This window comes from Cryptomeria japonica, chromosome 5 (assembly GCF_030272615.1).
Source record: "Cryptomeria japonica chromosome 5, Sugi_1.0, whole genome shotgun sequence".
Classification (NCBI taxonomy): domain Eukaryota; kingdom Viridiplantae; phylum Streptophyta; class Pinopsida; order Cupressales; family Cupressaceae; genus Cryptomeria; species Cryptomeria japonica.
The window spans coordinates 554864189-554890784 of NC_081409.1; the positions used below are offsets into that span (position 1 = coordinate 554864189).

The following is a 26596-nucleotide window of genomic DNA, read 5'->3' on the forward strand; positions in this document are numbered from 1 at the left end:
CTGTACTGAAGAATTTTTCTATTCAAAACCCAAAAGAAAAAAAACCCTTCCCCATATTTTCTCCTTCGCTTCTCTTTGAAAAGCCATATTATCCATGTAAATCTTGTCAGCTCACCTCACGGACTCCTATCGTTAAGATCACTTACGGTTCTGTAGTGATTACTGTTGCTTTTCCTGCTTCAAATTCAGCAAGGTCTTGCCATGGAAAGTAGCCAGCCATAAGTGAACAAAAATGCAAAATGATTGTGTTCTTGACTAGGTCCAACAGGTTCAACAACTTGCTCTAATCCAAATTCCATGTAAACCTTGAATTATTGTATGGTTAGGGTCACACAACTCCACATTGTTATTTACCTTTAATGCACTGTACATCTTACTGAAGAATTTATGCTCCATATCTGATTTTAGTGCCTTCATGCATGATGATTACAGTTTGGAACTCTTCAATTTATAATAGTTGTATTGCGCATTAATCATAAGATGTTAAGCCCGTAGGCATCAATTATTTGTTAGAGATTAGGACTTAGAAAAGCCTAGATTAAGTTCTAACTGAAGATCACATAAACACAAATGTCACCATGTAGGACAAGCATAATGATAATAATCTCAAGGTGGCAGTGACACTTGTAAACACATGACAATACAATTGATCTTCTGGCTGCCTGTAATTGACTGGGTGTTGGATCATCATGGATATGCCTCAGTTATTATCCATTATGTCATGTCCCCACTGAGAACATTGCATTACAAAACAGATCGCAGCATTAATTACTGAGAACATTGCATAAATCGCAGCATTAATATGTAAAGTCTAGGCATTGAAATATAAATATAATAGTTTTCCATGTGAGAGGTCGGCCAAGGATAGAAGAAAAATTCTCAGCAACTGAAAAAGGGGGCCAACCAAGAGAATATGATTATAGCTGTGAGGCTGACCCAGATGCAAAGAATAAAAGAGTTAATTATTAGGGATTTCCAATTATTTAAAAGGGCGGACTAGTAATCATTTAAAAGCACTAAGGGCAGTAATTAGTGCAACTCTTAGTTTGGAAGAGGTGCATCTCTTGCAAGGGTCATGAACTTTAGGAAAAATTGTAAACTTTACCTCCACCGTTGAAGATATAAAGGGGGATGAATTCAGTTGATTGATGTGTACTCTGGTGACAAGGGAGAGCATGAGCTTTTTAAAGGGGCACAGAGCAGGAAGGGCGATGAGGTATTCTGTATTACCGATAGGTCTTCCATTGCTGGAGAGAGTTGATTGACATTTTAGATCACCCCAAGCTTTGTGTTGCGTGAGTAGACAAATTTGCGAAGGGAGGATTTATAATGTTCCCTTTTTGAATTTTCAGCATAGAAGTACTGCAATAGGACACAATATTTGATCCAGGAAAACCCCAATGTGGGGTTAAAAACCCAGTTGTTAGAGGCAACTTCTCTTCTACCTGAGAATTTTACTCATAAAATGGTTGATACAATACACAATTGTTCTTGCTGCAGAAGAAGAATATACAATGCAAAATTGTTCCTTCTTCCCTCAATCTGGAACGGTTGGGACAACATAAATTCGTCTCTAATAATGGAGAAGAATGGTAGAACACATGATTCTCCTTTCCTCTACCCCTTCCAAAACTCCTCCAATACAAATACATATTGAAACTGATGTACAAGTGTCTTTTGGAACCAGAAAGGAAGTTATATAGTCACAGGAAGCTGAAATGGCATCTATTTATTTCATATTTCAAATTTCAAGCCGTGTACTTGTCATGGGCACTACTGCACCCACGTAGGAGTTTAGGACACTTATGCATTCACTTGGAAGTCCAAGATGGTTGCACACCTGTGTAAAGTCAAATGTACCTTTCCTGCTGCGTTTCTTCATATGTTTATTCTGCAACTATCCTTGTATCTAAATTCACTTTTCTGTTCAAATTTCTCTGATTTGTTCATGATTGTACAGGTTTATTAGTCACTTTGGAATTCATTTTGATCAAATGTCTCCTCCAACTTATATTAACTTTTTTGTTATTTTAGATATGGAGTTATTGCCCAAACCTTCCAAAACACTTGGAGAGTTTTCAATGATGTTAGAGCTGTTTGAATCGGGTTGTTGTTAAAAAACTGTTAGTTTTATTGCTAAAAATTTCCAACATTTGTGGTGGTGAACAAATGCTGTTATGATTGTGGGATTAGTTTGCTGCTGCTTGGGGTTAATTATTTGATTATTCTAGGTTTGAGAAATTTTGTCACCTCTCAATTTTTTTTTATGTTATTGTTATAATTGTGAGTTGGGCTGGGTTTGATTACTTGTTCATTTTAGGCCTGTTCATTATTTGCCTTCAAATTCAAAATCCTCGAGGTATGCATGATGTTATAATTGTCTGAATTGGGTTGGGATTAAATTATTGCTTAGCCATTCTCTTTCCTTCTACCTTTACCAAAACTGCTATAGGGGTCATGCACGATGTTATAATTGTCTGAACTGGGTTGGGATTAATTATTGCTTAGCCATTCTCTTTCCTTTTACCTTTACCAAAGCTCTTATAGGGGTTGTCATCGATGTTCTTTTCTTTTGTATAGTTTTGAGTGCTGTTAAAATTGTCTGAATTGAGATCTGTTTCACTATTGATTGTTTTAGATATGGCGCTTTTTTCTTGCTTTTTTCTGAACACAATCTTTGTCTCAAATTTTGGAAGCTATAAACATGATCTGAATGCAGCTAGAATAAACTGTACCTTGCTGGTGGGGTTGTTGGTTAGTTCTTTTTTAATAATTTGTTCTCAGCTTTTTCATGGAAGAATTTAAACAATGTTATATTTCTTTAATAAGGGTTGAGCTTAATTATTTCTCAGTTATGTTTTCCAAATTTTTATACTCTGTGTAGGGGTTTGAATGATGCAATTGAATTGGCCAGCCATATAGTGTGGTTTGAATGATGTTATGATTGTCTGAATTGGGTTGGCATCAAATGGGCATTTTTTTTTTCAGATTTCTGATTTAATTTTCAAAAAAGACTTTAGGGGGATTTAGATGCTGCATCTGCTTTGAGTTTGGTGTCAATTATTGGTGCCTTTTTCTTCTTCCAAAATTTCTATAAGTCTCAGAGTTTTAAACTTTGAATGTGTAATAATTGTGTGTATTGAATTAGGCTTAATTAATGCTTAGTTATTTTTTGGTCTCAAATTTTGAAAGTAAACATGATTTGAATGGTGCTAAAATCATGTGTACCTGGCTGGGTTTTTTTGTTAGTTTTACTTTTTATTTGTTAAAATTTGTTCCCAGATTTTTCAAAGTTCTCAGAGGATCAGAATTAAGTCATATTTATCTGAAAAGGGTGTAGCATAATTATTAATTTATTGTTCAGTCATTTTTTTCAAATTTTGAAAACCCTTATGGGGTTTTGACCAATGCAATTGCCTGAATTATGTTGGGGTTGGATTTAATTGTCAATTAATTATTTTTTTCTAAAGGAATTTTGATGCTTTACGATTGTCTGAATCAGGTTGGGTTTATTTGTGAATTGTTTTAGGTATGAAGATAAAGACAAATACTCCATTGGCAAAGAAGGCGAGGGAAGGAGTGATGGAGTTCTTGCTGATAAATCATCCCCTTGATTGCCCAATTTGTGATCAAGGAGGGGAGTGTGATCTCCAAGATCAGTCAATGGCATTTGGGTCAGACCGTGGGCGTTTCACGGAGACCAAGAGGTCTGTTGTGGATAAGAACCTTGGTCCTCTTGTTAAAACTGTCATGACCCGGTGTATCCAGTGTACAAGGTTAGCTCTCTATTTTTCTCCACTTTTGGGCAAATCTCTCTGAATTTTGCTTATCCACTTCTCAGATTAATTCTCGGGCTCACACTATATTTTGAAAAAATTTGAGGGGAAAAAATGTTTTTCAAAGAAATATAGAATGCCTAGCTAATTGTTATGTAGAAAATAATAAAAATGTGTATTATAGATTAGGCAAAATGTAAAAATGAACATTGATAATTGTAAATTTGGCCAATTTTTTAAAATTGATAAGTGACTAGAAATACCCTTTGAAAAATAATCTGTTCCAAAAGTTTTCGTTCCCACATAATTTGGAGTTTTTTTTTGGTTAAATCTGATTATGATAATTCTCTATCTAACTTCACTGCTTCAATAGGGCAGATTATCTCTGTACTTCTAGGAATGAAACTCACCATAGATGTTCATGTAGCACAGCTTAATGGATAGTTATTTTAATCTAATGTTTCATGTGTTCCAAGTCTCTTGCTGAAGAGTTTTCCTCTGTCTCAGCTCCAATTACTGTGTTTGACATTTATAAAGATTACTAAGTCCTATATGTCAAATATTTGGTGGACTGAATTAGGATCATGGCCATTTACAAATTTTTGTTTAACAATTACAAATATTGCAAAAAATATTTTTGTTAAATTTCTGTTTAACAATTACTGATTTAAATGCCATAAAAATCATTGAAAAACTTTGACTGATTTTTATTGATTTTTTGGGGAAAAATCGGAGCCAACAACGATTCCCGATTAATCGCGATCAGTCACAATTTTTTCCAGATTATTGCTTCCATGGTAAACAGAGTAATTATATGAAATTAGTAGTTATGCATAATCAGAAAGGTGTTTATGATTTGGCATAAAGGTGCACAGTTGAGGTGCAAGGGACAGAAATAATTCAAAACCCTTTTTGTAACATGTAAGGCATATAATTTTCAATCTATGTACGAAACATTTATACATTTTGAGTTTTTTACTATATAATTTCTTGTCTTGAAAATATGCACCTCTCTATGTGAGTGGCAATATTCCTGTCATAGTGAAGAACATTTTAGACATTTTCCCTAGAAAATTATTTTCCTTTGGTTTCAGGACAAGACTTTCACATCCAAGTTCATATATATTTCTTGAGTTAAAATGAGTGCCCTTTGCCATCCAGCATTTTTCTTGTATTTTGTGTCAATGTTCATGATTTTTTTGGATTTGTTTGCCACTCTTTGAGTGTGTCTGTTACTCTCCCACATCTTTTCATCTATAAAATTTGCTTTTATTTTTCTTTTTTTTATTTTATAATACTGAGAGGTGTTCTACAATGGCAGCAAGGGGTGGAGTGTAATGACATGAGTTTGTCAACAATAACTCTTACCTTCTATTCCATCTTTAGTGGATCAAGTTTGCTCCCATCAGCAGTTCGTGGATGATTCTATAATTATGGGGAAGGCTTCAGTGCAGGATTCTAGGAGTTTAAAGAAAACATTGAACAGTTATGGATCGGCTACTGGGCAACTTATTAATTGGTCTAAAAGTTTAGTTTATTTCATCAATACTCTGGAGAGAAGAAAGACAAAAATAAGCAATATTTTGGGGTGTCAATTGGGGAGTCTTCCTGCTTCCTATTTGGGGCTCCCCTTATGCCAAGATCCTTCTGATACTTTTTGGGGGGCTTTGGTGGACAAATTCCACAAGAAGTTAGCTGGTTGGAAGGGATCTCTTCTTAGCCGAGCTGGTAAGGTTCAGCTGTTGAAATCAACTCTTCAAAGTATTCCTCTTTATGCCATCAGCCTTTTCAGAATTCCTGCCAAGTATGCGGTGGCTATTGAAAAGATCCAAAGAACTTTTTTGTGGACAGGGGTTGAGGAGAAGAAGAGAATAAATCTGATTGCGTGGGACAAGGTTTATAAGCCAATAAGAAAGGGAGGTCTGGGTCTAAGAAGAATAAGAGACATGAATGAATTCCTTATGGCCAAGCAGATTTGGAGAGGGTATAATAACCAGGGAGAATGGAAACTGATATGGGACAACAAGCATATAAGGCAATATCCTACACTTCTAAGCTTCCTCAATGCGGAAGATATCCCAATTGGATCCAATATCTGGAAAAATGTGTCTAGAACAAGAGATCTAATTGCCAAAGGTGTGAAATGGAAGATGGGGAAAGGGAACCTTATCAAATTCTGGGAAGATTCCTGGTTGCTCGAGTCCCCTTTGAGTGAAAGTCCTGAGTGGAGTATCAGAACCAGTGCAAGGAAAAATATGGATCTATGGTGGGTGACTACTGGCAAGATGGACAGTGGAAGGATTTATCTCAAGTTGATCCTTCCTTGGGAAGTCTGAACAAAATAATGAATTCCATGGTGGTGGTGGAAGATGAAGATCAATTAATCTGGAAACTCATAGCAAATGGTAAATTCACTGTGGCCTCTCTTTATTATCAGCAGTTTTCTAAAATGGAGAGTCCTTGTTGGGCTAAGGCTTGGGTGAAAGGCCTAACCCCTAAAATTAATATTTTCTTCTGGACAACCCTTCAAGATAAAATTCTCACTATTGATAACCTCAGAAAAAGAGGTATGTGTATGCCTGGTGTTTGTTTTCTTTGTATGCAGAACGAGGAGACCATTAACCACCTGCTCTTTCATTGTCCCTTCTCTGCTGCTGTCTGGGGAAGATGTCTGGATCACTTCAATATCAGTTGGAGTTTCCCGGAATCAGTTCAAGAGGTTTTTAATTCTTGGCAGCACCCATCAAGGAATAAATCCACTATTTTGTTGTGGAAATTGGCTTTACCCCATATGTGTTGGGTTATATGGAAAGAGAGAAACGAAAGAGTATTCAGAGAGAAGGTGTCTAAGGCTCAATTTGTGTTTGAGAAAATAAAAAGAAATATATTGGAAAATATGAATATCATAGGTGGTATTGCTAATCCTCAAGACAAGGATGATCAAATAATCTTCAAGAAGTGGAGATTAAAGGTCGTGATTACTTTCAGACCAATCCTAGAGAGGGTGTGATATGGGAATGTCCTCCCAATGGTTGGATGAAAATCAACTTTGATGGAGCTTTAAAGGGTAATCCTGGTATTGTGGGATGTGGTGTGGTCCTGAGGGACGAACGGGGAAAATGCAAAATTATTAAAAGCATACCTATAGGAAATCAGACAAATCATGTTGCTGAGGCCATGGCAGCTTGTCACGGGATGGTCCTAGCAAAGGAAGCCAACTGCACCAGAGTCTGGTGTGAAGGAGACTCATTGAATATGATCAACTGTTTGAACAAGAAGTTCCCGCCATCTTGGTCAATAAACAATGCTATTAAAGCAGCAAAGAAAATAAGTGAGACATTTGAAATGTGTGTTTTCACACACGTGTACAGGGAAGCAAATTCGTGTGCTGACTGGGCCGCCAACCTGGCCTGTCAAACGGAGGAAATCATTACTATTAATGGTGAGAGCGAACTAGCCTGTGAAGCGAAATCCTTGCTCGATCTGGACCGTATCCAGATGAGGCAACGTGGCACCATCAACCATAATTTCTAAATGCCTCTTCCACTTATTTCGAAGCAAGTTTACAACGGAGGTGATGTGCATTTATTTAAGTGTCTTTTCATAATTGCTTGTCACGGATTCAGGGCAACTACAGAAACCAGAGAAGAAGAATCAGAGCCGAGAGAAGGAGATTCAGGGATTGCGAAGGAAAAATGGGAGGGAATAGAAAAAGGTTCGAACCTACCTCTTGCTCGGAATGGAGGAAGAACAGGGAAGTTTGGAAAATTCTTCAGGAGGGGGTCTGAGTGTGTTTATGGAGAGGCTTAGTGGGAAAGATCCTACGGTCACTAAACACTTTATCAATAATTGGAAGAATGGCAAAATTTTGGTGGGGACCTAGATGATGACTGTGGATGAGGAGATTATTGTTGAAGCCACGGGGATGATGACAAAGGGTATGAAATTTTATAGAGATCGTAGCATCTCTGATAAGGCAGCGGACAAATTTCCTGTCACGGAAGGTGAGAAGAAGAAAATGGTGAAGGCCGACAACTCCTACCGCTCCCCATAACGTATATGTAGGCCATGGAGGTTTGTTTTATTTGCTACAATTACCTATATAACTTTGGATGGCAGGTTTACGAGAGCTTACGGACACCACTTTGTTTTGCTCAACCATTTTCGCCATGGGGAAAAGGTGAGCTTGCCATATTATCTTGCATGTTCCATGGACCACACTATCAAAGAGATACAGAAAGATCCCAAGGGCGACCGTGCTCTTCACTAGGGTCTTATGGCTCTTGTATATAAAGTGCTAAAAGGGAAATGCATTGAAAAACCTATTAAAGGTAAAAATGCAAGAGATGAGGACACGAAGAGTGAGGTTAGTGGTTTTAACTTCGACTCAGAGACTGAAGGGGACTCGGAGGAGCCAAGTAAAAAGGGGAGGAACAAGGCTAAGAGGAAAAGGATAGTGGTGGATTCAGATATTTCGGAGTCTGAGGCCGAGTCCTTCGAAGGTAAATCCATCAAAAATAAGAAAGGGAAAGGCACCGAAAAGCAAACCCAGAGGAAGAAGAACATTAGCAAGCGAGGTAACTGTAAAGCGGAAAATCGCGATCGAACCCTAGTTGCTCTCCCCTCTTCCGACTCCGAGGAGAGAGAAGGGAGGTTCGCTAGGATTCGATGGTTTTCACTTAGGGGAGAGACTTTACATTCAAAAGAGGGGTTGAAACTCATAAGATCCAATCCCACGCAATGCAAGATTGGATGCTAAATGAATTTCAAGGGTTAGGAAAACAAGGCTACCCTCTTTTGTAAAGAATGTTGTTAAGGAAATTAAGCTAAGCATGCATAGAAAGTCATAAAGATTCGCTTATAAACTGAGTTCGGGTTATAGGATGAAGCTGCGGACCTGGAATTAGCAATAAAATGTCGATACGGCGCTGTCCTGCAAATTTGAGCAAAAGTTGTCGGGACGATGGCGCCCGGCGCCACGGTCCTCCGAAAAATCCGCGAAACGAAGGGGGATCTGTTCGTCTCTGCACAAGGATTCCAGATCTTCAATTTCAGCCGCGTACCTGCAACCTACACACAGAAAAGCGAAGACGATTGGGGGGTTAGGGATTGGGGGTTTGCCTTTAGGTCAAACCCCGGTTTTGGAATTAATCAAGAAATGAGCAAGAGCTGTAAATGTAAATGACTGTAAAACAAGTACTAATACCTTGTTCTAAGGATGTTGGTATCCTTATGTGCGAAGGTTTAGATGTTGTATGTTGTATGTTGTAGCATGTAGTATATGATCTCCTCTTCAATGGTTGAATCCTTGATTTGAATGCAACACTTAGCCTTGAATGGAGACTTGAAATGACCAATTGCTTGAATGCTTGAATGCTTGAATGTTTGAGTATAGTTTCCACGCCTTTTCCATCATATCGAATGAAAGAGGAAAATGTAGTTTATATACTTGTCATTTAGGGCTGATAGACTGATTTTCCCGACCTTAGGCCGACCAGGAAATGTAATTTCCAAATTGCAAACAAAAAGACCCGAGCCCCTTAGGAGACCGGGCCCAAAATAGGACCCAGGGACCAGGGCGCTGGGCGCTCTGGTCCCACCTCCCGGGACAGCAGGGTGCAAGGAGGTTCAGGCCAGGGTGCTTGAAAAATGCAGTTTTCAGTGTCGTGAGCAAGTTTTGGGGTCTCCATTCAGGTTGCGTGTTGCGTCGCCATCGTGAAGACCGAAATGCAGTCGAAATTGCAAGTGTCGCAATTTTAGGACGCTACATTTAGCCCCCACTTTAGCGGGAGTATGTATGCTCATGCTTCCGGTAAAGTACAAGGAAACAACATTGAAAGACTTTCACCACGTCAAGGAGGCAAGTACACCGAGCCCCCAGTGGACTAAGGATCTTACGACTTCGATTGACAAAGTAAAAGGGAAGATCACGAGGAAGAACCATGACTGTCAGTAGTAAGGTTCCCTCACTATGAGTCATGCAAGAAAGATATCAAAAATTTTCAAGGCAAGGTTAAATTTACCAAGAAATTTTCAAGTATCTTGAAAAGATATGAACGGGATGTATGCCCCCCTACGTTAAAGCGATCGCACATGCCTCACCGGGGGTGATTGTTTTAACGTAGTGATACATATAAGAAATGAGAAAGGAGCACGTTATCGCAAGGATTTAGCCCCCAAGTGTGAGATAAACCCAAGGATAATAGACACAAAACACAAAGCACGAGGTGACTTCGCTTTCCTTGGGGTCAGTATGCTGTATGATAATTCATGTATATATATCATATGTATGTATGCATAATTGTTCTTCATTCCCCAATCAAGGAAGGTCACCTAGAAGAAGGGAACACATGTGTCTTTTGAGTCAACATGAGAGAGATCGAGAGATCTCAATGCTTTGCATCGTCCTCAAGTAGACAACACCAAGGACAACAAATAGAAGAATGAGAATAACATATAGAAGAAGTAACAAAAGAGAGGGGGAGAGAGTCTACTATGCTAATGTAACTAGTCTAGCACGTCATCTACCCCCCGATCTTGCTGATCAATGTTTCGGGAAGGCAGGGAACACGCTAGAGGAGGAACATCCAACACAGCAGATGGAGCTATCACAAGATCCAAACAAGGGCTATGTTCATGTTCCGAGCCACATTGTTCTTGTCTAGGAGCTAGGATAAGTGCTTTAGAAAATTCGTTAGATAAATGGTTATCAACATCAACAAGTTCATATTCACTATCAGAAGCAAGAGGAGTAACATTTTCATCTATATCATCATCAAGATTTATAAAAATAGGATCTTTAACTCGCACAGGATCAAGACCATCATGCATCTTATGTTTAGGAGATTTAGGCTCAATGTCCGGCTGAGGAGAAAATGGAATAATGCTTGTTGAAGGTGTTTTTGGAGATTGCAAAGTTTGAGCTCTAAGACGACGCTTTCGCTGGCGTTCACGTGCAGAACGATTTCGTCTAGTCTTAGTAGGAAGTTGCGAAGACTGAGGAGGAGGAATGTTCTCATCCTTAGCACTTGGGAGTTTAGGTTGTGGTCTCTTAGGCTGGATAATAGGAGAAGAAGAAGGTCTCTTCTCTCTATAAAAAGGAGGAGGAGGAACTGCTCCATACAAAGGAGGAATTTTTGGTTTAGGGAGAAGACCAAGTCCATCATGACGAGGAGGTATAGGTCTACTCTTAGGAAGTTTATTAGGTATAGACATAGTCACATCCATAGGGATGGGTTGGGAATCTTCTTGAGGAAAGACATTAGTTTTATCTTTCAAAGGAAGAACTTCCTTCTCAAGAATGATAGGAATGTCAAGTTTAGGTGTTCTAGGTTCACTTAGAGATAGGATCATATCTGTTTTCCACTTTTGATAAGATTTGAAAAGATGATCACTTCGCGGAGGAAGAGATTGGAATTGTTTAGGCCAAAAGTAATCAAGAGGAACACTAGAGGTTCTTTCAGCTGGTTTAAAGAGACTATGATTGACAGTAACAACTTCACCATTGTGGGGAAATTTCAAACACTTATGAATAGGAGAAGCAATAGCTTTCATGGAAGATAGCCAAGGATAGCCAAGCTTCACACGAAATTGTTCGGAAGATGGAATAATAGCAAAGTTCACATCAAGAGATTTTTTATGGACCTCAATAGGCAATGTAATAGAACCAATTGCAGGAGAAGAAAATGCATCAAATAATTTCACAATCACATCTGTTTTGTCATAGATCACTTGATTCAATTGCAAAGTAAAAAGAAATTCTTCAGTAATAACATTAACCATGCACGAAGGATCAATAAGCACTCCACGGCAAGGTGTATTCTTAACTTTTGCAACTATGTATAAAGGACCATCAGGTGCCCTAATGGTTTCGCTAGAATCAAATGTGATGGAAGGTTCTTCAGGGATTTCTTGCTGCTCTACAAAGTTAATCACATTCGGAGTCATAGACACAAGACCATCAGATGAGAGAGAGGAATCATTAGTCTCAATCGCATTAGAGGTATGAGAAGGCAATGGATCAGTGAAAATCTGAAGATTTTGGTTAGGAGGAGCTACAGATGTGTTGCCTTTATCATTCACTCCAGAAACAGAGATAGTATTATTATCAATCAAATCTTGAATTTTACCCTTTAAAGAAAAACATTTTTCAGTATCATGACCAGGCTGACGATGAAATTGACAAAAGGCTTTGTTATCAAAATAAGGTGAAGTAATCTTTGCAGGATCAATTTGTCTTATAGGAGGAAGAGTAAGCACATTTTGTTCCAATAACTTATTCATAATACTATGCAATGATTCATTCAAAGGAGTATACTTTCTTTCTTTCTTGAAAAATTTAGAAATAGGAGGCACACCTGATGTTGCATTCACATTGTTGCTGATGATGTTTTCATTGAATTTGATGGAATCTCTGTTCGGTTTAAACTTCCCAAATGGTTGTTGACTGCTATCACCCTTATCACTCGGAGCCATAGGATGTGATTGTTCCATTTGACTCACAGTCAGTTGATAATTGTGAAGAGTGGCGCACAACTGTTGGAAAGAAGTAAACTCAGAAAACAGAAGTTTGTCTCGAATATCTTTTTGTAAATTAGAAATAAAGATTCTTTGAATGTCATTGTCAGGCACTGGAAAAGAAATTTGAGCATACAAATGCTTATATCTACCAATGAAATCAGTCACTTTTTCTTTAACACCTTGTTTACAATGCATTAAATCAATCAAAGTAACCTTAGGACTTATATTGTTTTGAAATTGTTGAATGAAAGCATTTGCAAGTTGTTCGAAAGAAGTAATAGAATAGGAAGGCAACGAGCAATACCATTGTAGGGCTTTGTCTCTTAATGTTCTAGTAAATAGTTTTGCAAGCAACCTTTGGTCATAAGCAAAATCGGTACAAATTGTTTGAAAAGTCTTAACATGTGTTAGAGGATCTCCTTTACCATTATAAAGTTCCAAATGCGGGATTTCAACATGTTTAGGAGGAATAGCTCGGACAATGTCAAGAGAAAGTGGGCTCGCAACATCGAATGTGGGCACACTAAACTTAGATTGATTCATAGAGGCAATTTGTTGCTGTAAAGAAGAGACAGTTTGTGCTAGATTGTTAATGGTCGCTTCAGTCGAAGAATTCATATTGGATGTGTTAGATTGAGATGGAGGTGTTATGTTATTGAAAGAAGGTAGAGAGTAAGGTGGTGGGACCCTATGATAATTAGTCATAGGAGATGATTGGACAGGAGGAACACTACAAGGAGGAATAGAATGATTAAATGAATTGCCCCCTTGCGTCATGTTCATTTGTGATGATATAATAGGCACACTCATTGAAGGGACGAATGAAGAAATCGGATTGAATGAAGGAATAGGGTTAATTGAAGAAGAGGGATTGCCCCCATGACTGGTGATCACAGGAGGAATGTCTTGTGTAGAAGTAGCCATTATGTTTGATGTAAAAGTAGGTATGCTAGCAATAGAAGTCGTCAAAGGAATAGAATGATTGTCTTGTGTAGGAGGTTGTGTATAACCTAAGGTTTCGGCACAACTCTTCATAGGCATCACATTTGAATCCACAATGTGTGTAATACCACGCAAAATATCAATTCCATTCTTATCACTTTGAAGCATACGTTTTAGACCCTCAATTAAAGGAAGAGCTTGACTATCAGGGTATTCTTGAGACATCCATTGTCGAAAATCGTCAAATTGGTTATCCAATTTTGAAAGTTGTTCTACAGAAACCTCATGGAGAGCTTCTTCATCATTAGGAGGATTAGAGGAATTACCCATGTCCTCGTTAAAAAGGCCATTCAAATTAGGTTCCATCTCCTCGGTAGTTAAACCTCGGAAAGACTTAATTCTACGGCTTCGTCTAACGGGAATAGTGTAAGTAGGGCTTATTGTTGTAAAACTCATGCACTAGAGAAGGAGAGAAAATTTTGAATTTAGAGGTAGCAATTTTCAGTAAGATCAACCAATTTTCTGGATTTAAGCTGTTAAATGCAATCACAACAGTCTCCCGAAATTTTGGAAAAAATGTCCGGGACCGTGGCGCCCGGAGTGCAACACGGTCTTTGCAACTTTTTTCGAAATTTGCAGGGATGAAAGGTATGATGATTTTAGAGCTAATCTGAAAAAATTGAGTGATTTTACGATCTGTAGATAGGCCAAATTAAAGTTGCAATCTCAAAATTGAACCCTATCAAGATTGTCAAAAAATGCAAAATTTTGAATTTTGAAAAAGAGAGGGAAACTGAAATTTTGAATTTTATGATTTTAGAGGGAATGTCAAGAGCAATGCAAATTTTGAAATTTGAAAATTGACTCAATTTCACGCAAGATTCAATTTTGAAAGCGGAAATCGAAGTTGTTGTAATTAAACACTTAATTTCAAAAGTCACAAAATGCAAGAATTTGAATAAAGCACTGAAATTTCGAATGAATGCAAACACAATTTTCAGATTTATGATAATAAAAACGCAATTTTGACACAAAATTTTAATTTCAATGATTTTTGAATGATTAGAAGCCTTAGACCAAGCAATCGCAAGACCAACTTTGACTGTAATTTTGAAAGTGTTATAATTGACAAAATCAGCCAAAATTCTGGATTTTAGCAGGAAAATACAGCAAGATCTCGCTCCCGAAATTTTGGAAAAAATTTCGGGGACGATGGCGCTCGGAGTGCAACACGGTCCTCGCAACTTTTTTCCAAATTTTCAGGGATGAAAGATATTGTGATTTTATTGCGGAATCCAAAGTTATAGCTGATTTGGAGATGTTTTGATCGGTCAAATTGTCGGACAAAGGTTGAATTAAGAGGGTTTCAAAAATTAGGGTTTTGACATTTAACCACTTAATTTTCAAAATTAAAGCACAGATATGAATTGAAAATTTGTAATAGAAGGGCAGATCTGAAACAAACATCAACAACTAAGCATTTCACAAGTTTAATTACTAAAAAGAAATTTTAGGGTTTTTATGCAATCACCTCTAAAATTTTGCAAAAGATCAAACATGGAAATGTAATCAATTTTTTTTTTTCAGATCTAAGCATGAAAAATCAGAAAGGATGTTCACGTCGGGTTCACCAAAATGTAAAGCGGAAAAATCGCGATCGAACCCTAGTTGCTCTCCCCTCTTCCGACTCCGAGGAGAGAGAAGGGAGGTTCGCTAGGATTCGATGGTTTTCACTTAGGGGAGAGACTTTACATTCAAAAGAGGGGTTGAAACTCATAAGATCCAATCCCACGCAATGCAAGATTGGATGCTAAATGAATTTCAAGGGTTAGGAAAGCAAGGCTACCCTCTTTTGTAAAGAATGTTGTTAAGGAAATTAAGCTAAGCATGCATAGAAAGTCATAAAGATTCGCTTATAAACTGAGTTCGGGTTATAGGATGAAGCTGCGGACCTGGAATTAGCAATAAAATGTCGATACGGCGCTGTCCTGCAAATTTGAGCAAAAGTTGTCGGGACGATGGCGCTCGGCGCCACGGTCCTCCGAAAAATCCGCGAAACGAAGGGGGATCTGTTCGTCTCTGCACAAGGATTCCAGATCTTCAATTTCAGCCGCGTACCTGCAACCTACACACAGAAAAGCGAAGACGATTGGGGGGTTAGGGATTGGGGGTTTGCCTTTAGGTCAAACCCCGGTTTTGGAATTAACCAAGAAATGAGCAAGAGCTGTAAATGTAAATGACTGTAAAACAAGTACTAATACCTTGTTCTAAGGATGTTGGTATCCTTATGTGCGAAGGTTTAGATGTTGTATGTTGTATGTTGTAGCATGTAGTATATGATCTCCTCTTCAATGGTTGAATCCTTGACTTGAATGCAACACTTAGCCTTGAATGGAGACTTGAAATGACCAATTGCTTGAATGCTTGAATGCTTGAATGTTTGAGTATAGTTTCCACGCCTTTTCCATCATATCGAATGAAAGAGGAAAATGTAGTTTATATACTTGTCATTTAGGGCTGATAGACTGATTTTCCCGACCTTAGGCCGACCAGGAAATGTAATTTCCAAATTGCAAACAAAAAGACCCGAGCCCCTTAGGAGACCGGGCCCAAAATAGGACCCAGGGGCCAGGGCGCTGGGCGCCCTGGTCCTGAGGGACCAGGGCGCTGGGCGCTCTGGTCCCACCTCCCGGGACAGCAGGGTGCAAGGAGGTTCAGGCCAGGGTGCTTGAAAAATGCAGTTTTCAGTGTCGTGAGCAAGTTTCGGGGTCTCCATTCAGGTTGCGTGTTGCGTTGCCATCGTGAAGACCGAAATGCAGTCGAAATTGCAAGTGTCGCAATTTTAGGACGCTACAGTAACAAAGATATTAATCAAATTTTGATTGATTCTGATGAGGAGGCAGAGGAGAATAAAAATGATGATGGGCAGGATAAGGAGGGGGATGAGATTTCGGTTGTGGGCAACAAGGAGGATTTGAATACTCATGGTCTGCAGAAAGAGGATCAAGAGGACAAAAGGGGTAAATCTAGTGATTGTGTTGGAGAAAATGAGAGTATTAAGCGTTTTTGTGATACCGTCAGCACAATGGTGAAAGACATAGGCAGCCTGAAGAAAGATATGAATGTTGTGAAAAGAGCCACGATAGGCGACAAACCCCTGTCTAAAAATGTCAGAGTTGGCGGTGGCAATTAATAATGTTGAAGCCATTGAAAGCATGGTGAGTAAAATTATTGCTACTGAAAATAAGGTTAAGGAGATGGAAGAAAATAAGGAGGTGAAAGGGATGGAAATTGCTATGAACAATCTGGGCAGCAGAATTGACAGGATGGAACTCACTGTAAAGAAGATAGCTGAACATAACTTCCAGATTCTCAAAGCCTTAGTGGACAACATGAACATTTTGATTAACAGATTTGATAACATCAAAGAGAAAGAAGGCGACAAGGATTAGCTAGACAAAAAAGGTCACGAGAAGAGGACTAGAGCCAATACCAAGAATAAGGGCGACATCAAAGGTCGTGAGCTCGATGATTTAAAGACCTATGCGGATAACAAGAAGCAGATGATGGTCCACGCTGAAGATATCATGAAAAATATCTAGCTGTCTCGGTCTCGGTCTTGGTCTCAGTCTTTGTGTTGTCTTTTTGCTTTCCTTTCTTTTTCTTTTTCTGGTTCTTCATGTTATGTGTGTTGAGATCCCTTTTGTTCGGATGGGATCAGTTTTTGTTTTTGAAGTGATCAGGCACGGTTCTTTCTAGATCTTTTGCTTTCTGATATGTAAAAGGTTCGGGTTCCTTTCAAAAACCTGTTTTTACTTAATCAAAACTCTTACCTTCTACCATTAATTTGACACCCATTTACACGTTAAAATATTAGTACTCAATAATAAATATAATATTTCCAAAATAAGCAGAACATAAGATTTATGTTTCCTTATATGTAGTAAATAGAATGATATTAAATCAAAATAAAATAACTTCTGAGTAAATAAATAGATGTATTTGAGATATTGATAGTGATACTATTTTTATCTCCTTCTGTTGTCTACCTGTTGCAAACCCTGTAAATATTTATCCTCTTGTTATCGACAGTTATCCTGAATTTTTAAAGCAGTTGTCATTTGACTCCTGCGAATATGCATGACTCCTTTTTAATCTTGTTTTGTGTGCTCTATTGTTGCTGCATTTCCTTTTTCTTTGTGATTTTGCTACCTTCTAACCTACTTCCCTTCTGCACGTGCTCCCTCATCCTTGATTAGTTCAGTAAATTCAAAATTGATTCTTTTAGTTTGCTAATTCTGCAGCTGACTTTTTACCTTTGTAATAAGAATCCAGTACCAACAATCTGACTAAATACTGACTAGTGAAATCAAACTGACTAATATTTTGACATGTAACATTACAATCACGCAAGTTTACACAGTTTGAATAACCCAAACTGATTTGTACAGAGGCTTAGTATTTAGTGATTGCAATACTAAAGTGCAATAGCAACTTTATAGGGGTCTAAGAATTGCTAGCCAGACTGCCAGCATCAACAAGTGGGTTTTCTGTCACCAACTCATTACTGAGTGTGTGTTAATGACTGAATTGGCTGTAATATGTGTGAAGCAGTTGCAATGTTCTGGTAACTATTGGCGAATTAACACTTCAAGCATTAGATCAGTTTTAATGAAGTTCCTGGTTCTTTAAGAATTAACACTATAGATTATTATAGTTGTTGTAAACAATAATTGTGTGAGAGCCATCTAGCTTCATTGCTGGTGTTAAGTTCTTTAGTTCATGTATTAGTTGAAACACCAGTCCATAACTCTAGCAAGCGAACACAACTCGCATTCATCATCATAATTGGATGAAGAAAGCTAATGAACATCCATTTAAACTTTTATTAGCATAATAATAACATCAAACTCAATATTTAATAAGTGTTCCAAGCACGGCAATATTGGTATACATGTCATTAAAAGCTTAAACATATATATGTATGTATGTATGTGTGTGTGTGTGTGTGTGCACTGCTGTTACATTTCCTGCTGACCCGACAACATAACATATGCTACTCATTAAAAATTTAAATATAAACATATTTGAGAAAGTGTCTTTATTTTTAAACAATGCACATAAATTTCCATATCAATTTAAGATGTGTTCTGACTAAAGCATGCCTCTGGATGTAAACCCACTCCAACTTACCAATTAATGCTCAAGCTCCATACATTACCATGGGTGCAACTGCACCATTCTTTTCTTTTTTAAATGACAAGTAGAAGGAAGAAAGCAATGCAGTGTCTTTAAAGGAAGCATTAATCTTCATTGAGAAATAAGGTAAAGAATTGTTTAGAGATGGGCGCTCCAATCAAATGGAAATTTAGAGTCTTCCATGCTTCTTAAGCTCAAGCCAACTACCAAGTTGTGAATACTCCACTATCTGGTCGATCTTGAGTGGTCACAAGATCCATTGCATGAAGAGAATACTGAAATTGATATGCAAACCATATACCTCTAATATAATTTGATTTTAACTCCATATCTGTACCAATTGTCTAATAAACTCTCCTTCATGCTATCCAACAAGAATAATGTTTTAAGGAAAAAAAGGCTTACCAACAAGGCAACCATTTAAGACATGCAAAGAAACTTCACATTCTGTGTATGACAACAGGAATCAAATCCACAACCATTGAGCATAGGAATTCAAACAAAAGACACCCACACTGTCCTTATCATTGGGTGGAATCTGGGACTTGCTATTATATACGTAGAATACAACCTTCATAAATTTGAAACACAAGAAATAGATTGATTCAGCAAGGAAGGCACTTGTTCTTCATTCAATCATTGCCTTGGATGGAATACAGGAGATCCGATGACACCTCCTTGGTTTCATAAAAACACCTGCATAATTTGCAGTTGGAAGCTATAAGAGTTTTATTCAAAAACGGTAGTGGGAAAATGATAAAGGTTTAAACTCAATTTAAATTGAAGAGAGTAAGTGATCTCGCACTACTTTCCCAACATGAGAATAAAGCAAAACTCCCACAAAATAGGTAAGAATTGAACATAGGGACAAGGTTATTGATTTCCAATTTTCCAATGAAGCTGCTATAATTGAAACAGGCAAGGGGCTTCCAAACTATATGTAAAAATTTGGAATCATGGATCAAATGTGAATGCTGGGATTTAAATGGCTCAACTGCCAAGCAAGTGAATGCTAGCTATAAATCATAGATGGAGATTGCAGTCAAGAGTCAAGTGGTGGAAAATTTGAGAGAGCTCCTACCTTTGGATTTTTATGTTGGAAATTTGATAGGGGACATAAATTTGACAAGCAGCATCTATACGACTCACAAATCTAAAAGCAAGATAGCAGTTGCTTCCACCTGATGCAGCAAGGAAGGGGAATAAATATGATCACCAATTGTGGCTGTTGAATGCTAGCTATTATGACTCATGATCACAGCTGTGATTGATGTAGTATTAGATGCTTTTGACTTCCTATAACCTCGCTTTCATCATATGCATTGTTGTATGAATCGGTGATTGAGCAAAGCTTAGGAGGAACCCAACACCTGACACTACCTGCTCCCTTCGGACATCTTCATTCATTGTTGTGTCCCAAATCAAGAATGGCTGCAGAGCATTGTTGAAATGATAGTATATCCTTGGCCATCATCCACCCTGGGACCTGAAGCCCCCCACCTTGCTCCTCTAGGTCAATGAATTACTTAATGTCTCCCCTCCATTTTGACCACACAGGCCTTTATAATCTGTCGGGCCCCTTATTTGTCTTTGACTTCCAGAAGCCAAGCCAAAAAAATTGAGGCGATATCCAAATTAGTTTTGTATTTGCACTCCAGACTCTGATATTCCTTACCCAGTATCATTTTTATGGTGTGTAGCATCATCGTAGAGTGACACTTGAATACATTCTAAAGTCTCCCATCTGTAATCTTGCTTCTGAAAGCAATTTGCCTCTCCCATGCCTTTAACCAAAAGTGGCCTCCATCATTGTGATTTTCTGGAACTCTCAACATGCATATTAAGAACCCTCTCTAACACTTCACACGCTTCAGACACTGCCTCCTCTCATCTCGCTTGCCTGTCTGACGAATCAACCAATGTCATTAAATGCTCTTAATGAAATCGTTCCCTCTTCATTAAAAAACTTAGTAGTCTTGTACCAAACATCATGCAGATCAACTCTGCTGTGTTTCTCTGTTCTATCAATCGCCTAATTTACCAAGCAACTGGCGGCTATATCCCCCTCCCAATATATGTGAGAAATGTGATATTCTTCACGTTCCTTGAACATTTGCGAGATAGGCTTTAGGAACTTATTTAGTTTCCAGTTGGGTGTTCATGTCCGTTTGATCACATTTAATATAATCTGGGAGTCACCATCTAAATGAACTTGTCTGTAGCCCAGCCTTCTACATATTCTTAGTTTGAGCCATGCCGCATGAAACTCTGCCTCATTATTGGTTCCTTACATTAATTTTTTGGTTTCAATTGCCAATATAATTCCTTTCCAATCTCTTACTACGTAACCTGCTCTAGAAGGACCAGGTTCCCTCAAGCAGCCTCGTCATAGTTCACTTTCACCCAATCTTCCTTTGGAGGGGCCCATTCTACCTTGGCTCTAAAATCTACCTATGGATGAACCTGTTGGACCCCGTGAATAGGGGCCATACTAAATTTTTTATTGTACATTGAGTCATCATATAGAAAACTGCAATAGTTTACCATTGTAATACTTAGATTTATTAATCTATATATCATTGTGATAGAAGAAAAAATGTCATCTTTTTATCTTTTAACCATAGGAATGAAAAAGCCTCACACTTTTTAGAAGATGTTGACCCACTCTCTGTTTAACTTCAATGGACTTCAATTGTGTTATTATATTACCCTAAATCAAAATTATTTTCAACTTATTCTTTGTCTAGATTGTAAATGGACAAATACAGGACACTAAGCTTTTTCTTGCTTTCTTCTGAACTTTTCATTTGAATGTACAATTTTTTTTTCATAATTTTTTTCTCAATGATGTGTAAATAGAAAATATTTAAGCTCATTTGCCAAAAGGATTCTATTCTTCTGTAATCTTTATCTATCTGATCAATTGCTTTGTCTTTCCTTTCTTAACTGTTGCCAATCTGCCAAATGCAACAGGTGTGTCAGGTTTGCTTCTGAGGTTGCTGGAGTGCAGGACCTTGGTGTTTTGGGACGTGGAAGTGGTGAGGAGATTGGTACCTATGTAGAAAGATTGATGACAAGTGAACTTTCAGGGAATGTGATAGATATCTGTCCTGTTGGAGCCCTTACCTCAAAACCATTTGCCTTCAAAGCAAGAAACTGGGAACTAAAGGGCACAGAGAGCATTGATGTTACTGATGCAGTTGGATCCAACATAAGAATTGACAGTCGAGGTCCAGAAGTGATGAGGATACTGCCTCGTCTGAATGAGGTTTCATTAAACACATACTGAATTCTTTGCTTATCTTATTTTGTTTAACTGCATGGAGAAAATTTTTAAACAACATATCTAAAAGTAATATATATAGTGTCCTTCAAGATTTATGAAATAGTTTGGAGTTATATAATGATAAACAAAGGAAAAACTAAAAAAGTGAAACAAAATAACGAGGAAATGGACAGAACAGAAGGTTTGAATTTTTGCCAAAATTTGTTTTGTTTTCCTTAGCACTTTAGTTTTTATTTTCTAGCATTATTTGCATACACACGCTATTTATGATGTTCTTTAAGAATTGTGAAACAGTTACAAAAGCTTTAGTGAATTCATTGATTTAGACATATTATATATAGATATTATCAGCTTTAATGCATTCACTACTTTAGAAGTTGCCATTCACAAAATGCTTGTCTTCATCTTGATCTCTGATCCTTTCATTTTGTCATGTCCCCTCCTTGATCGTTATATATAATCTAAACGAAGTAATTATTATTATCAATTAATATAATATCAATTAACGAATGATTATTTGAAACAATTAAATACTAATTTTAATTAATATTTATTAATAATAATATTTGAAATATTCAAATAAAAAAATAATAAATTAATATTATTATAAACATAATTAATATATTATAATTTATACACATAACTTACATATTCTTAATTGTAAACAAGTGTGATTTGTTTTTAATAAATATCATGCCAAAGAGTGCTATATCCATTTGCCCTTGCCTGTATTTTAACTTCTTTCATGATTAAATGATTCAAACGTGATATATTAAAGAAACATGGTGGCTGACTTTATAAAAGGAATTCCTCAGAGGTTATAGACATCAATCTTAGAGTGACAGCGATGTACAAGAGCAGTAATTTCTGTAATAGAAGTGTATGTTTTGGAACCGCCGATTAAGCAACAATTAATACAATAAGAGCTACGGTTTAAGAGGTTATCGTTTGGAGAAGAGTTATTTAAGGGAGTTGAAAAAGTCACAATGACATAAACCAACGATTATCCTAATCAGAAGGTTAGTTATCTAATGAGCAAGCAGCAATTAAAGAGGTAATAAGGTAATCATTAGTATGCAGATTGATGCGATTATGGAGAGAAGAGACGTCTCTCCCTGAAATGCATCTCTTCCCATTGTGCAAAGGTATAAGAAAAGAAAATAGATGGGATATACATGGGCAGAGAATATGATGAAAATATAATAGAAGGTTTTTGTCAAAAGAAGAATTCGTGAAGGAAATATAAGATGAGGATTATAGCAGATTTATGAAGCATAGTTTAGCATACTTATTAAGCACATTAGAGCATATATAAATATAGAAAGGCAGACCATTCAAGGAGAATAAATACGAATCAATGAAGCAAATAAATAAAATTGTGTAAGATATTAATTAAAGAACGAAGTCATCAAAGTCTATCATCTTGTGTAAGGAACCATAACCAAATTCAAGAGAAACACTTTGAGATCTGCAGACATAATTGTTTCAGTCATAGTTTAACTCTCATGGACAAATCAAGAGGAAGTTATTGAGATAAGTCTATCTTCCAAAATTATTCTTAGCCATATGAATTAAATACTGTAGGAAAATGTCTTCAGAATTAATGAAATTATATTTATAAATGCTTTACAATTCTCACTTTAAGTAAGAATTATTGTTTTATGACTAAATCAAAGGTGAATCCCAAACGGGGACATTACACATTTCCAGAAGGTTTATTTGAAATTTGGATTGCCGTGCTTGTACTATTTGTTAATATTTTACTTATGCTACTATAGTTGTGAATTGAAGCATAATTAGAACAATAAAATATTGGTTTCTAACAAGTGGAATTGGCAGAATTCTCAATTTGAAAACTTGTTTACATGATGGAAAAAATGATGGTTATTAAGAGGTACATTTACTGCAATTAAATCATCAATTCTGTATAGTTTGTATTCATATAGTTGCTTGTTGCTTTGTCCAGGACATAAATGAAGAGTGGATATCAGATAAGACACGGTTTTGTTATGATGGCCTCAAGCGACAAAGGTTAAATGAACCTATGATTCGTAGATCGGATGGTCGCCTTGAGCCTGTGAGCTGGCGTGATGCTCTTGAGGTTATTGCACAGGTTGCCCGTGAAGTATCACCGGAGGAAAAGGTTGGTATTGCTGGGAAGCTCTCTGATGTTGAATCCATGATGGCTTTGAAGGACTACATGAACAAAATGGGATCTGATAACATATGGTGTGAAGGAGATGGCATGGATCCTCAGGCAGATTTGCGCTCTGATTTCCTCTTGAACACAAGCATTGCTGGCCTTGAGAAGGGAGACGCTTTCTTATTTGTTGGCACAAATGTGAGATACACTTCTTCTTTGTTCCAAATATGTTTTATATGTACCTTGTTTCTGATCTGTCTTTTTCCATTATATTTGACTATGTTTTTTTGTATTTGGGGAATGGTTGTTATTTAGTTTTTATAGAATGATTCTATGGTATCTGGTAAATTGAGTTTGAATCTTTTTGCACACATCCCTTACAAACTCAAGATATAACATGCAGAGAATTATTTATAAAAATTCTTAGTGAAATCTGTGATCTTTGATGGAAGCAATGAAAACATGTAATAGTAGTAAAACTAAATATTTATAGCAAATTCTTATAATGGTAATCATCACTTCCACGTGCAACCTTTTGGTGTGAATCTTTCCAGAATTAAATACTTCTTCATCATTAAGAGTATTTGAAACATCCAAATATTCCTTAAATAGTTTTATTTGTAGTCAAACATGAAATTTTGAGAATTAAGACGACTCTCGTTGCATGCAATATGAATGCATGTCAGTAAACAATGTCTGTAAAGGAAATACTGACCTACTTAAGTTCTAACTCCATAAAAGTTGAGAGGCTTTATGACACACTTGAATTAACCTCCATGGAATATGACAGCTAATACTTACCTGGTTAGAGATGTATTGACTGTAAGAAAACACAGAGGAAGTGTGGCATCAGATTTTATGAAGTCATTTTAAGTGTTTTGATCTAGATGAGAAATGTTTGGAGGATGTTTATTTTGATTGAAAAGTTTTGCATTCCAGAGTGTGTTATGATTGTTGATCAGGAACTGAGAGGATTTTCTTTTTTCATTGTGGATCTTAAAGTCATTTGATATTTAGGAGATGTTTTTTGGTGTATTCTTTTATGTTTATTAAATTGTTTCTTTATGTGCTGAGGATGGAACTTGGAAACATAGATTCTAATAGATTTGTTTTCATTTGTGAAGCCAAGAGTTGAAGCTCCAATGGTAAATGCACGGATTAGAAAAGCTGTGAGAGAAGGACATGCAATAGTAGCCTCTGTTGGCCCTCCCATGGACTTAGCTTATGATCATGAGCACTTGGGTGTCGGACCAGAATCTCTTATTCAGATAGCAGAAGGCAGGCATCCATTCTGCTCAACCCTAGTTAATGCAAAGAACCCCGTCATTGTTGTTGGGGCTGGGATTTTTGATCGTAAGGACAAAGATGCTGTCTTGGCTGCAGTTGATATTATTGCAAAACATGCCAAAGTTATCAGGAATGACTGGAATGGACTTAACTTTCTTCTGCTGAATGCTTCTCAAGCTGGTGGGCTAGATCTTGGCCTTGTTCCTGGTGCTGGTTCAAAGACTCCTAAGGAATCTGCAAAGTTCATTTACTTGCTAGGGGCAGATGAGATTCAACTCGATAAAATTCCAAAGGATGCATTTGTTGTTTATCAGGGACATCATGGTGACCGAAGTGTTTACCGTGCTAATATAATTTTACCATCTGTAGCTTTTAGTGAGAAGGAAGGAACATATGAAAATACGGAAGGTTGTACCCAGCAGACCAGTCCTGCAGTACCCACAGTTGGTGATTCCAGGGATGATTGGAAAATTCTTAGAGCCCTATCTGAAGTATGTGGTGATGCTCTCCCATATGATACAGTTAGTGCACTTCGTGTACGCATTAGGGCTGTCTCTCCAAATTTGTTTAGACTTGATGAAAGGGAACCCACATCAACATGGATTCGAGAGTTGAAGCCTGAATTCAATCCTAAAATGAGTTCAAAGCCCTTCGCCAATGTTATTGATAACTTCTACATGACTGATTCCATAACCCGGGCATCAAAAATAATGGCTCAGTGCACTGCATCATTATTGGGTCGAGAATAGTAAGTATTCTTCAAAGTTTGTTTTGTGCAGTAAGTAAAATTTCACAAGACATGATCTTAACCATTTTCATTTCTGGGCTGTTTGTGTCCAATATCTATTGTATCCTTGGCTGCAATGGTGACAGAATATGTATTCTGCTCATTTGATTTTTCACTTAACTCTCATTTAGTCAAATTCATCTTTACGCATGTTTATGGAGGTCGCATTTCTTCTAGCCTGTGGAAATTATCAAATGACACTAGTAAAACTTTCCTTAAAGCATGAGTATTCATTTCCTTGCAACTTTCTCATATGTAACTGGTAAGGATGAGTTTGTTTGTGCAGTACAGAAGACTTCAACCTGTCAAATGTAATGAATGTGTCTAGAACATATGCTCATGATATTTGCTGGATGGAGCATTGTTATTCTGGATTGTGAAGAAATATTTTGAAATAAGAGTAGTGTCACTGTTTTAGTTTTCTATTTATTCTCCCTAAATATATTTAAATTAGAAAGTTGTGTACATCAATTTGAAATGCCATTTTTGGTCAATTTTTCTCGGAATTTTAGCAATCTTGTGTTGTACTAAATAATGCCATGTTTGAACTTCCTGTATATTTTCGTAAGTTCAATGTAATGAAAATATATGTAGGTAAACATGATAATATATAATCTTTCGCTGCCCCTTACGTGAGCAACTCTTAGAACTGTATT

The 26596-nt window shown here is 37.2% G+C and overlaps 1 protein-coding gene across 1 annotated transcript in view; it reads left to right on the forward strand.

The window, feature by feature from the left end:
• The window catches only part of LOC131063570 (NADH dehydrogenase [ubiquinone] iron-sulfur protein 1, mitochondrial), a 43658-nt gene extending 17293 nt beyond the window's left edge, over positions 1 to 26365 (forward strand). The window contains exons 2-5 of the mRNA XM_057997427.1: positions 3530 to 3776; positions 21411 to 21705; positions 23690 to 24064; positions 24991 to 26365. Coding sequence (XP_057853410.1) covers positions 3530 to 3776; positions 21411 to 21705; positions 23690 to 24064; positions 24991 to 25902 — 1829 coding nt within the window. The 3' untranslated portion in view covers positions 25903 to 26365. The remainder of the gene's footprint in view (positions 1 to 3529; positions 3777 to 21410; positions 21706 to 23689; positions 24065 to 24990) is intronic.
• Positions 26366 to 26596: the final 231 nt, after the last annotated feature.